Consider the following 13,023-nt stretch of genomic DNA (forward strand, 5'->3'; position numbering starts at 1 on the left):
AACTAAGCCCAGAATCTGGAAACATCTTGTTGTTGATTCAAGTGAAGGCCGATATGAGCAGAATGAACCTAGGTGGAAGCACGGCTAGCCGCCTGTCTGAAAACTTACAATATTGAAGCACTACAAGGGTATTCTCCATAGTTTCAGATGGGAGAATGATCCAGAAGCAGTTATTTTAAAGCATAACATCCAACAATATGGTTTACAGAGAATATGAAAAGTTGGAGTGTAATGAGTGTAATATTACAGTCTTGCGTCTCACATCATTAGCATCTTCGCAGCTTCCACTCATGTGAAATCAAGGTGCTTAGCGTAAGAGGCTAAATTAAAACATTCTTAATTCTCATGTAAACGTCACAACTGAACAACCCACGCAAACTTCACCATCTGCCTCTCCAACTCCCTTTCACGTATCGCTCCTGGAAATGCTGTGTGTCTCCCACAGGTGGTATGAAAGACACCATGAGGTTTGTCAGCAGAAGCAGGAGTGCATCTAAACTCAGCTGAAACCAGCTGGTCTTCTGCACCTGCTTCTCTATGAGGATGAGAAGATGACCCTTCACAGCTGGCAGACCTTCCAAATCCTGGCAGTCATCCTGCTCATGCTGTCCACAGCAGGTGATCAAGATCTTATGCTTGTTTAGAGTTTTATTCAGAGGGATGATTAAAGAAGGACATCTTTCAGTAAGCTGAATACATTGTTCCATAACATCTGTGAATAACTCTGATAATAATAATAAGAAAAATAACATCTAATATTTTGCTGTTCCCGACACCTCACAAGTTGTTACACTCTCAGTTTTATTATGCAGTGGATTATGAACGCTTGATGTCTCCATCTTTGACTTACTCCATCAGAGCCAACACCAACACCCAGACTGAAAAACACAACTCTTCATGTTCCAGTGAGTGAATACATGACGGTTAAGAAATTAAGTGCGTGGGAAAACCCAACTTCACTGAGAAATTAAAAAAAGTGAACCAGACGTTTCACCAGAAAGAGACACTGAGACTTGGTTTGCTTCTTGTATTTAAGCACTGCAAACAAAATTCTATTGTGTATTTAAAGATAATTGTTTTCCTGAAACCGTTCAAATTTTCTGAGCTTTGTAGACTCTATAGCACAGATGTTATTAAATGTCGGGGCTCTTTCTGTGTTTAAATGAGAAGATTTAAGTGACTAAACAGGTGTTCCTCATATATCTGTGGCCTCTGAGTGGGCATAATTGCAAAGAGGCAATCTTCCTCGAAAACACCCTAGAAAGCTTACTGCTTAATTACAGCCTGCAAAGATGTTTATTTTTTTTTTAACCCAAATTATAAGATATAAAATTTATTCAGAATTTTTGTCTTTTGTCAAGCAGAAATATACAGGAGATGAAATATTGGAAAAAACATCAAAAGGCTCTGAAACTTATTAGTAACTAAATGTCACTGAATATCAGCAGTAATGTTTTGAGAGTTAGTTGGTCCATTGATGATTTAATATGAACAAGGAATTTAAAGCCATTTTAAGCGATGTTGTGCATGATTTTCTAACATTTCACAGTGATTACTCCCCCTACTCACATCCAAAATGATCTGAGAGTGGTTTCACGAACCCCAGAATGAAGTTGCTCACAGCCTATCAAATAAGCAGACTGGTTCTTCATGTGAAGCATCCTGTTGCTGGGTCAACATGGCAGATGAATTTATACTCACCCACATCCTTGTACTTTAGCACAGGGGTGGGGGTGTCTGGGCCTAGAGGTAGCAGCCATCACTGACACCCTCCATACTGACAGACCTCAAGGCTCGGCAATGTTCTACTGTTTTGTCTTATGGGAAAAACTGGGGCATTTTTCTGTCAAATGGGATTTCATAAGAAAGGATCCCTGTCATTTGTCATCTCAGCAGCTCAAAAAACTATTTTAACGGGTTATATAAGCACTAGGGCAGTAGTGGAATCAGCAGAGTACATTGGTGGAGACCTGATAAATGGGAAAAAATGAACTGTGAAAAATAAAACCTAAAAAAAATACCTAGAAGGAGCAACCACCAGCTCAGCAAAGTTATTGATTAACAAGTTATTTATAATCTAGAATTTTCCTTAGACTTGAAACTCAGTTGTGTATTAACACAACACATAATAGTTACAAAAAGAAGAAATAAGATATTAACAATGTACAACAATACAGTTATGTCTAACACGACTGCTTTTTGTGCCTATGTTTAAATGTTGTGAAGAGAATCTGGCTCTTGAAGGTTATGAAGTCATAATGCATCTAAAAAGACATCTTGTTAGCTTTATGTTAAAACTGAAGGTGTTAATGAAACTTTTTCTGTAATAGAAATGTGTTAACATCTGGTGTCAAGACTGAAAATAGTTCTATTTAGTAGCTTGAAGGCTGAGTTTCTCTCTGCTTTCTTAATCTTAAAGCGCTTACTACAGGCCTCTAAGTGGAGCTCCTGATATCTGTGCTATCAGATATCATTTTATTTTCATCCAAACCTTTTTGAAGACAGGAAGGAGTTTGATGAGCTTTTCTCAAATCATGCTGTGTGTGACCATCTCAATGACTGGTTGCCTCAAGGCTTTACAGTTAAGGACACGCTCTCGTAAGCTGAAAGCTGCAAGTTCATATCCCACTTATCGTTAATTGGTTAATATTTTTATTCATCCAGTCTGCGACATCCAGTCTGGTGCGATAAACTGAGACTGCATTTGAAAGCTGTGCCAAGTGGCTGTGTAAGAGCAATTGTGAGATGCAGTGCATTGTGGGAAAGATGTACCCACACTCTCAGCTTTGGTCCAACACTCTGTGTTGTGGTTTGCATATCCGTCTGTTGTAATTATCGGTTTATTTATTACAGGTGCTGTATTTCTGAAAAATGATTCCTAAAGAAGGAAACAAAACACATTTTAGTTAAGGTGAAGAAGTAGGCAAAGCATCCATAATTGGCTCAGAGTATGGGGAGGAAAAAAAAAAAAAAAAAAAAAAAAAAAAAAAAAAACTGTAAATATTCGGCGCAAGGTGAAAAACATTATTTTAAAACTTATTTACATATAGTGTCATTATTTGTTTTTCTTTCTGTTTTAATTTGTTTCACAACTTTATATTTTGTGGTTAACTTGAGATGTGCTTGGAACAAATTTTAATCAATAATGAAATTATTTCATTATTCACTTTTCACAATGTGGCTACTTTTCAGGAATCAAGTTGGACCTTTTAACAGGGATAATCATATAATGGACAGGTTTTACATTTGGTATATGTTTTGTCTGTTATTTTGCTACTTATTCCTTATTTGTGTTTGAATTTGTTTTGTGACAGTACCTGAATGTAGCGCAATTGCACTCATTGACCGGGTTGTTGGAAAACTACAAATGTGCATGTTTATATTTGTTCGTGGTTGCTGACACAATGTCCCAAATCTCTGTCCAAGAAGTATACAGAAGTGCAACGCACTTCCTTCGGCTCCTCTGTAACCCTCCGTAGGACACCACTGCTCACTCTGCTGTCCCTGTTAACTTTCATCTATATGCAAATAAGCACCTTCCATTAAGTCCGTGTGCAAAATAATGCCTCTCTTCGGATCTGCTTGTGGGACGAGGTCTTTGAACTGATCACACAGTTATGGTGATTAGATGACCAGAGGGTCACTGGTACATTCAAGGCTATTCTTGCTCACTTTTGAATACGAGTGAACAGTGATTATTAACAGGTATTGTGGAAGCCCCAGTGCAACAGTGTACTGGAAGAGCCTGAAAAATATAGTATTTTAAAATAGATTAAATTTTTACTGGGAATTTTGTTTCACACCAGTGAAGAATAGGTTTCCCATAAATCTCATCTGTAATAATCCATCTCATATCACATCAAATATGTGCTCCTATAAGTCCTCTTAAGAAGGAGTTCAGAATTAATGTGCAATTCATATTCAACATTACTTCTGTATATTGTACTGTATTGAATATTACAGATTTTGGACCCTGATTGTCTAAGCTCATAAAGGAACTTGATGGATGGATGTAATATTACACCTGTTAAGCTTCAAAGCCTTAAGCTGTGCAGTTGACTTATTACACTGAAGAAATAAGACAAATCGAAGGAAAGAGAAATTGACTCTGTGCACATAAATATGGGTGTCAGGGGTCACTCCATTTTCATTTTCTTGAAAGTGGCATTTCCCAATGCACTGAAGAATAAAATCAAAACATGTCAAAGTTCCAGTTTTTATCACATAAAGGAAATTTTTGCAACAAAGTTATTTCAGCTTGTCGCCACATAATGGCCAACTGTTTGCAGGGGAGTATTTTAGTTTGTGAGTCTATGAGCTTGCAATAGTTGTGGTTCACACTGACACTAATTTTTTCATGGATTTTCTCAACTTGTGCAAGTAAATCGAACCTGTGCCGATCTGGATTCATGCTTTCTCACCATTGCTCTTGTTACGCTTTGCCCTACCTGTGACTACTTCCCTCTTCACCAATTCCTTCCACAGCTCATTCAGCACACTTCCGGGTCTGCGAGCCATACTCTGACCATCGGGGGAGATACCACTTTGGCTTCCACTGCCCCCGCCTCTCAGACAACAAGACCTACATGTTCTGCTGCCAGCACAACAATACGGCATTTAAGTATTGCTGCAACGAGACAGAGTTCCAGAATGTTATGCAGGTCAACATGACCATCAACCCAGATGGCTTCTCACAACAGTGAGTCCTGCATCTCCCGCAGCCCATGTGTGACCCTTGTCTTTCATTCTTGTGTTCATGTTTAGAACACCAATTCTATTACATTACTTAAAAAACTCTGTTCAGTGATAACTACTGTGGATTATCATTATACACTTACAAATACAGTTGGGACCACAAGTTTGCTTGCAACTCAATTTGCTACTCCAAAGTGAGTTTTCCCACTTAGTCATAATAAAGACAACATAATACAGATGGCCCACCATTACTCACACATTAGGTTCTATAACGACTTCAGATAAAGCTTACATAAATTAAAAATGGCAAAGTCACAGTGGTCTATTCCAAAAACACATGGTATGAGGGAGGGTTCGTCATGGACTGGAGCCGGGTTTTCGGTTACGTGTGCGGGCCAATTATTAACAAAGCAATGTGACGTACAATTTCATGTCAGAAATAGAGACCATCCTTCCACTTCTAGGAAGAGGCTGTGACCTGCTATCCTTACAGGCCACATTCAGAGGCATTCAGAGGTATCTTTGACAGCAATCTGCAGCCTCAAAAGAAAACATGGGATTGCAACCTGATCAACCTGGGAAAGGAAATGAAGAACCGATGACTGAGATGTGCCTTTTGCGTGGGCATGCACGCACTGCTGGGAGTCACTTTAGTTGGCTTTCATTTCCTCCCCACCAAGTCTCAGTAGTGCTTATGAATCCTTCACCTTGCTCTGTGACGGTCATCGACACCGACCTTGAAGGGCATTGGCATTTCTTTTCTGTGGGGAAAAAACTAGTGACATACTGCGCGGTACACCAGGACTGTGCCTCCAGACAGCCGGATTAAGCCCACCACCGTCCCTGCTACTCAAAGATAAACCAGCCTTAATGTGCCTTTTACACACGGCAGCCTACTGTCAGAAGAGAAAAGCACTGGCCCATGAATCAGCTCTTCTCTTATTCAAGCTGAGCAATCCGAGAGCGAGCCAACATAGCTGTGCTCTTATCACCCGATGGGGAGATTCATGTGTCATACGCCTCAGGGTCGTTCAGGGCACCTAATAGCAGCACTCCAGCCTGTGCTTGCAGTAAGCGTTATTCTATTATCCATGCCAGTATTTTTACTTTGAATTAAAATTAAACAGCCACGAAACCCTTGCTTTCAGTCAAATAATAAATATGTAAGAAAGTACACATGAATAAAAGATATGAGACAAACGTTATTAGCACTGAAAACTGAACTAATCTTTGTGTGTGAAGCTATAGCAGGAATGAATACTCATTATGAAACATAACTCATTGATGCATTTTTTTGCAACACTGGGTCACAGCAACATAACAGTGATGTTAACAATGTAACAATGTAAAAGAAAAAACATATATATTAACACCTTCTACTGTTTATACAGATGGGGCACTCAGATATAGACAAGAAAAGATATTAATAGTTTACTAAGCTAAAAGAGATAAAAATAACAAAAATTCTGCTAAATTTTAAATGCATTGTCAAAATCCAATTCAGGCACATTAGAACTCACAGATTTTTTTAAATTAAATCAATTAGCCTAAATGTATTAATTTTCCAAGACCCACTTAATTTTACAAGATACTAGCAAGGTTCATTCATGATTTCTCAAAAATGCTCCCTCCCATTGGTGACAAATTAGTCTGTCAAAAAATTAATTATTGCATTTAGAATTCCACATACTTCCACAGTCCCGTATACGATCCTCATGGCACCCTACCAGCAACCTCAACCAACAGCAGGTGTGAGTTCTTCAACAAACTTCAGAACTAAACTGAAGTACTCTAAGTGTTACAGGCACTACCATAGTACCACTACTTCTAAATACTGAATCACTTATGATTACTTTTATTCAGAAATCCCCAATCTTGGTATCTGTCAAATAAACCACTCGATGCAAGTGTTCACATTTCACTAATGTTTCAGCGGTTTACTCAGCCAAGCGGTTCATCTCGAACCAGAATGCAATGTGTTCATGTTCCATTCATGCCACAGCTGGTTCCCTCATTAAGCAGTTCATGCAAAGAAAGCAAACCAGGTTGTCATGGAAACAAAGTCCTTATTTAACTGCCTCAGGTTTTGGTTGTAAGCGTTTACAAGCTGCCGGATGTGGAGCAAGTTTTTTGTCTGAGCAGCAATTACATGTAATCATTTCAGCTGGATAAAGAGAGAATGTACGATCATTCATTTGTGTGTATTACGTAAGAAAAGATAAAGATAGTGAAATTGTGTTCATAATAGCTGTAACAATGTGTTTTGGACAAGTGTGAGTATAGATTTCCCTTTGGTTTGTGTGAATGATTAACGCGTGAATTATTTTGCTCATATTACTGGACATTATTTTATGAAACCTATTGGTTTGACAAAATCGGAGTTTCAATCAAGAAAACCATAACAATTTGACTGAAATCACTGTGAAACAATTTATGCTTTAGCTTCTAAAACTCCTGCAACTCTAATAGTATGGAGCAGTATTTTATCCATCAGTACATTAGATGATACACCAGTCCAGTCACAAGGCGATCACACACACTCATCACTCAGTCACAGAAACACACAGTAAGGTCAGTTTACAGTAACCGGTTTACCTGAAACGCTTGTCTTTTGGTAGCGGGAGGAGACCAGAGCACCTGGAGGAAGTGATGGAGAAATGAGTGTGTACAAATTTACATCTAGAGTTGCTCATTTAGCAGACTCTTTTCTCCAAAGTGTCATACTGACAGCATGAACAGATCTGCTGTGCGATTCTTGTATATTGTTTCACGTTATACGTAATGTTGGCGTTGTAATCTTTTTGCCTGTGTTTGTATTCATTGTTATCTTGTATAATTCTGTGGAAGATGTGCAAGAATCTCGTAGTACTATGCGCACATGACAACTTGTACTTGCGCCTCTGCTCCTTGATGTAGAAACTACAGCGCCCTCATCGGAGTGTGGGTGTACGGTTTCTTCATCATGGTGCTGCTGGCCCTGGACTTTCTCTACTATTCTGCCATAAACTACGAGCTGTGCAGAGTGTACCTCGAAAAGTGGGGACTAGGTGGCCAGTGGCTGAAACAAGCCAGAAGCCAGTGGAGCAGCCCCGAAAGGCAGAATTCCAAGCTTCCTGCTCATCCCGAATTTCAGTCACCCCACTCTGTCAACCCCAGACATGAGCATGGAGGAGAAGCAGAGAGCCCCTCGCTTATACACCAACACGCTTCTACAGCCTGGTGAGTATTACTTTAAAGACATGAGATCGTTACCAGGGCTTAAGAAAGTGTGCTGAATTATAAATGATGAATTATTCTGTAAATACGTTACAACTATTTAAATCCACCTTGGAATTCATTTCATGATTCTGTATAACAGAATATCTACAGTAGTATCTAGAGGCCACAGGTACTACGACATATTTACCTGTTCTGGATGAAGTGGCCCCATGAATCCTGGAATTTTTTTGTGACCAACAGAAGGTGTAACAGTAATAGCATAATCTGTAATGTTTCACTGTAAATTCTGGGGGACATCAGCTATGACCTCCTAAAGTAATTTTCCAACATGAATGCACTATGGGCGACATAATGCTCCACACCATTACAACATTTACTAACCACTTGATATGAAGTCTTTTGTTATGTATGCATTTACAGTACTGACTTTAAATGTCTGAATATACATGAGAATGTACATTTTGCTGTTCAAATCACATTTTTATCCAATTAGTAGACTGTTTTTCTTCAAACGTTGGAGGAAGCCACACGGACGGCACAGAGGCTGAGGACAGTTTTCCAATACAAAACTAGTCTTTTGTTGAACAGATATTAATCATAATGGGTTGTAACAGAAATTAAACTGCTTTAAAAAAAATTACATTTTTACATGAACTGTAAAACCAATACAGACATAGAGTGCTTAAGACATGTTATTATGTCATAAATGAGTTCTTCTGTATATTACTCTTGCATGAATTCCCTTTTACTTGCATTTTTCCCTCAGTTTGTCTCCACAAAGTATTCATTATAACCAAGTAGGAAATCAAACAAATTCCAGGCTTCTAAGAACCCCTTCATTCAAAACAGATAAATATGTTGTTTTGTTGCTACCTGTAGCATCCACATACTACATATTTTCCTACTGAGAATCATAACAATTTCCCAGCTGGATTACAGAAGTAGATTCCATCTGTCTCTCAAAACCTGCTTTTCCTCTCACAAAATACTGACTAATTCCACTTGGGTGCTCTGTTAAATGTACCAGAAGACCTTCGAGATGCTACAAAGACTTCTGTCTTTGCCTTTCAATGATAAGAGTCCTTGCTAGGCTCACTGTACCTTTACAGCCCTTTTGTTTGCCAGGTCACTAAATGCAGGAGCAGGACTCCTCTCCTAGAAATAAACAAGATGGGGAGTGGGTATTTTCCACCAGCTTTGTTTGTACATAAAGATATTACTTCCTGGTTTTTCATCATGGTGAAGCTCAGAAAAGAAACCGGAAAAGTTTTGAGGTTAAAGAACTAAATGAACAGTAGTAGAGAAAACATTTTGTTAAAAATAATCCTGCATAAAAAACAGACAAAAACACAACTGAAGCCATTTTAATGTTACTGTTAATGTTAGATACTATATCAAGTTTAGTATTTGTAATATAAATATCATTTATAAAAAGGTGATTCCTTGATTCTGTGATATTCTCTATATATTTCTTTTTTTCATTTGAAAGAGAGGTACACAGTGATGGAAATGTGTCACAATTAATCAGAAACATTTATTGCTAATTCAGGAATAGTGTGCTTTCTCAGACTTTTGGTAGTATGTGTTCATGTCAGCCTGAGTGCAAATTACACAGCTCCTAATTTAATTTTACAACCTTGAACTCTGCATGGCTGTCACAGTTGGGCACATTAATCTAATTTAATATTTTGATATGATGTGATTGAATCACCTCCTATTGCAAATGGATGATTGGTCTGCTGGTTGAGACATCAAGAGGTAAGCAGGGGTGGAGGTATAAAACCACACCGAGCATGGTGTGTGTGACCAAGGACCTGACCTTTCAGCTTGAAGGCTACACATCAAAAACAACTGTAAAATTCAAGGTTGAATGAGGAAGGGAAATGGAACTGCAAGTGATTGTATATATCACTATTCACTTCAGAAGCCCAAAATATTGGTAGCCAAAAACTTAGGCCACACCCCTTTCCCCTTGTGGGGTGTGGCCTAAGCCAAAAAGATTTGGCCACACCCCTCTCCCATTAGGGGTGTGGACTGTACACCAGGTGCTCTCTTTTTAGGCAGAGTTTCAAGGACTGTAAAGTCAGACAAAAGTGATTTGTAGTCCTTGCAGGGCAGTCTGGGGTCACTGTGTGTTGCAGTTACTTATTTTCTTGTATATTAGCTAAAAGCTCTTTTTCTGTTACCCTTGAAAGTGTTGATTTTTTATGGTACTATATGGTACCATAAAATTATGGTACTATAATTTATGCATCCACCCATCACCGCCTCATGCCTGGCCACTCCTTGGTGTCAGAAGTGGGATGGGGATTCACAGGTAACATAACAAGGTGAGAGTCTGTTGGCCAGTGTAAGGAAGAGGGAGAAAAGCCTGAGAGGCGCTAAGCAGGCTGGAAAGGATGGCTTGAGCTGCAGGCCCTAGAGGAAAAGGAGTCCTTGTAACAACAGCATAATTCCCTTTTGTTCGTCCTGATACCTCTCGCTGTGCGCTGGTTTTCCAAAAAACACTCATTATGGACGGTGCCCAAGTGTCCTTCTTCGCCTCAGCCAAATTCAAAGAGCACCACCCTGCTTTATACAGTGCCAATATCAACACCATAATTTGCCTCATAATTATAAACTTATCTTACCCCTCATTTAACTATGTATGATTTTTACTATAGTGAATTTAAATGTATTAAAAAAAAATTACATTTTGCAGTTCAAACGACATTATGAAACTGATCATTATAAAAGTGTCATAATTTACCCACTGGAGGAGGCCACATGGACAGGATAGAAAGTGAGGACAGCAGGTTCTCCAAACCCAAAGACTTTCGTTAGTCTTTTGTTGAGCATTTATCAATCACCATCACATCATAATGTAGATCAGGAGGCTCCCTGTCACTTTTGATTCCTTTGCAATCCTCTGCCCCCCATAGTCTTTACAGTGCAGACTTTTTTGTCTCTCACAGACCTGCACTATGAGAAAACATGAGTTGCAAAAATTCATAGCAAGATTGCTCGCTTGTGTTTGAACATAATTCATGACTGCATACAAACTTGTGCCATGGGACAACTTTTTGTTGTCACAGTTTTTTGCTGTATACGGATGGATGGATGAATGGATGTTTCTTTGAATTCTGGAGAAGGTGATTTCATGGGTTCTCTACTCCTACACATACATAGTTTTACAAATGTTGTAAAACTAACTGATGGGTGGTGCTGCCACCTACATGATCCAGTTTGTCAGTAGCCCAAAGCATCTTCTCATCATGACAGGACAGCCAAAGAAGTCACAGCGTGAATGGGCTAAAAGGCAGAATAACACAATCACTTTGTTGCAGTAAATGCTTTTTTTCTCTTTGTGCAGAGGAAGACCTAGGAGGAAGGTAAAATACAAGGTGGATCAAGATGGAACTACAACACTGGTCCATCTTTAGAGAGACAGTTTGGCCAGTTTGGGCCAGTGCCTCCAGGTGTCTGCTTGTCCTGCATGGCACCTAATGAACCCAGTCCAGTGACCCTGGACAAGGCAGGAAGTATGTGGACAAGATGACTGCATTCAACACAGTCCACCAACCCAACTTGGAAAGATTGCCCACCAGAGTCCCTTCAATCAACACCCTGCAGATACATCCATTCTCTTTGTACTGCTGTGTATTAGCCTGGATTATTTTAACAGGGTGCAGTAACACAGCAGGTTTTGCTGTTGCCTGCTGTGCGGTGGGTCTGGGGTTCAAGACCCACTTGGGGTGCCTTGTGATGGGCTGGCATCCCATCCTGGGTGCGTGCCCTGTGTTGCTGGGTTAGGCTCTGGTTTGCCGCAACCCCACTCAGGATGAGCAGTTTTAGAGAGTCTGTGTGCACTATCCCCAGTTTTATAGAGTCTGATTTGGAATCACACCACAACACTGGAGTAAAAGTGACTGAAAACACACATATCTGTTAAAAGTAGGCCAAAAATGAAACTCTCTCCATCCCAGATGTTATATCTTTGATACTTATGACAGCATATTTTGGGCAAAGGGAATGTAAGCATAGTAAATTTTCATAAATTCTACCTTCAGTTGTTTCCTTACTTCTTTCTATTACTTATAATAATTTCTTTAAAATCTTCTAGGCAGAATCCAGACATGTAGTAATGTAGTGAAACTTCTAGAGGTCTGGAATTGGTATTGTTTTATCTACAAATTTTGGATCATTCTAATGTTGTAGCATTTGAAGAAGTAAAAATAGATGTTTTGTATCTCGCTGTTGTGTTTGGATCCTGCTATAGCTCTTTATTTGCTATAGAAAGTAAATCTTGGGATATATTTAAAGAACAAATTGGAAACCACTTACTCAAAGGTCATTTAAAGGTTTACCTCTACTTGCCTATGCCATTCCTTTTCCTCTAGAATGAATCCATGACAGGAAATTTGTTTAATAAAATATATTTTTAAAAATCACTTTATAATCTGGGTTTGAAGAATGCATGTTCCATGGCTCGGAGGAAGAGTAAACTGAACGAGGACATCCATAGTTATCTAAGAGTTATTTTCTACCCAAAGAACATCAGAGCCAAATATGGGGCAGTTGTCCTGAATTACTGTGTTGGCTGTGTGCTCAGTGGAGCTGTCAGTGTTAGTGGATTCAGCCCTTCATTAGTGTCCCTGTACAGAGACACATTTGCAGTATGGTAACACTCGGCCCTCACAAAGGAAGTAAGTGTTTCTTTGGAGATATTCGGCTCATCGCAAGTATTCAGGCATATCTTAATTACCCATCTGGCATGGACACAAAAGGCAAATGAGAAAATGAAGCAGCAGTTAAAGGAATATTGAAAAGATGAGACCGCTTGCTCTTCACCGCATCGATTCTAATCTCTGCTGAATATGACAAATATTTACATCATAACACCTGGAATACCATGTTTTAACCACTGGAACCCTGAGATGGTTGCCATTTGATTTACAGTAGTAGCTGATTGCAGTAGCAATATGAGCTGCTCACATGTGATGGAAATTGTTCTGTCAAGTATGAATATTAATCAGACAATCTGGTCACAGGATATTAGCACAGAAGGTTTGCAGTTTACAAGCAGATATTTTGTTCTTTGTCACTGATGTGTAGTGAAAACAGTGGCCA

The 13,023-nt window shown here is 39.2% G+C and overlaps 1 protein-coding gene across 2 annotated transcripts; it reads left to right on the forward strand.

Moving 5' to 3' along the window:
• Positions 1 to 487: 487 nt before the first annotated feature.
• LOC108935893 (protein shisa-like-1a) lies at positions 488 to 11,515 on the forward strand. 2 transcript variants are annotated; one of them, XM_018754865.2, is made up of 4 exons: positions 488 to 618; positions 4,486 to 4,699; positions 7,612 to 7,914; positions 11,267 to 11,515. In XM_018754865.2, coding segments are annotated over exons 1-4 (585 nt in total). In that variant the 5' UTR covers positions 488 to 551; the 3' UTR covers positions 11,268 to 11,515. The 2 variants fall into 2 exon arrangements, with proteins under 2 accessions (XP_018610381.1, XP_018610380.1); XM_018754864.1 differs by lacking the exon at positions 11,267 to 11,515 and having other exon boundaries at positions 7,612 to 7,992.
• Positions 11,516 to 13,023: the final 1,508 nt, after the last annotated feature.

This window comes from Scleropages formosus, chromosome 5, assembly GCF_900964775.1.
Source record: "Scleropages formosus chromosome 5, fSclFor1.1, whole genome shotgun sequence".
Taxonomy (NCBI): Eukaryota; Metazoa; Chordata; class Actinopteri; order Osteoglossiformes; family Osteoglossidae; genus Scleropages; species Scleropages formosus.

Bases quoted from the DNA above. Each gene is read 5' to 3' on its own strand.
- LOC108935893 (XM_018754864.1), top strand. From the start codon at position 552: ATGACCCTTCACAGCTGGCAGACCTTCCAAATCCTGGCAGTCATCCTG. The intron at 619-4,485 runs GTGATCAAGATC...TTCCTTCCACAG, and splicing joins GCTCATGCTGTCCACAGCAG to CTCATTCAGCACACTTCCGG. The intron at 4,700-7,611 runs GTGAGTCCTGCA...TCCTTGATGTAG, and splicing joins CCAGATGGCTTCTCACAACA to AAACTACAGCGCCCTCATCG.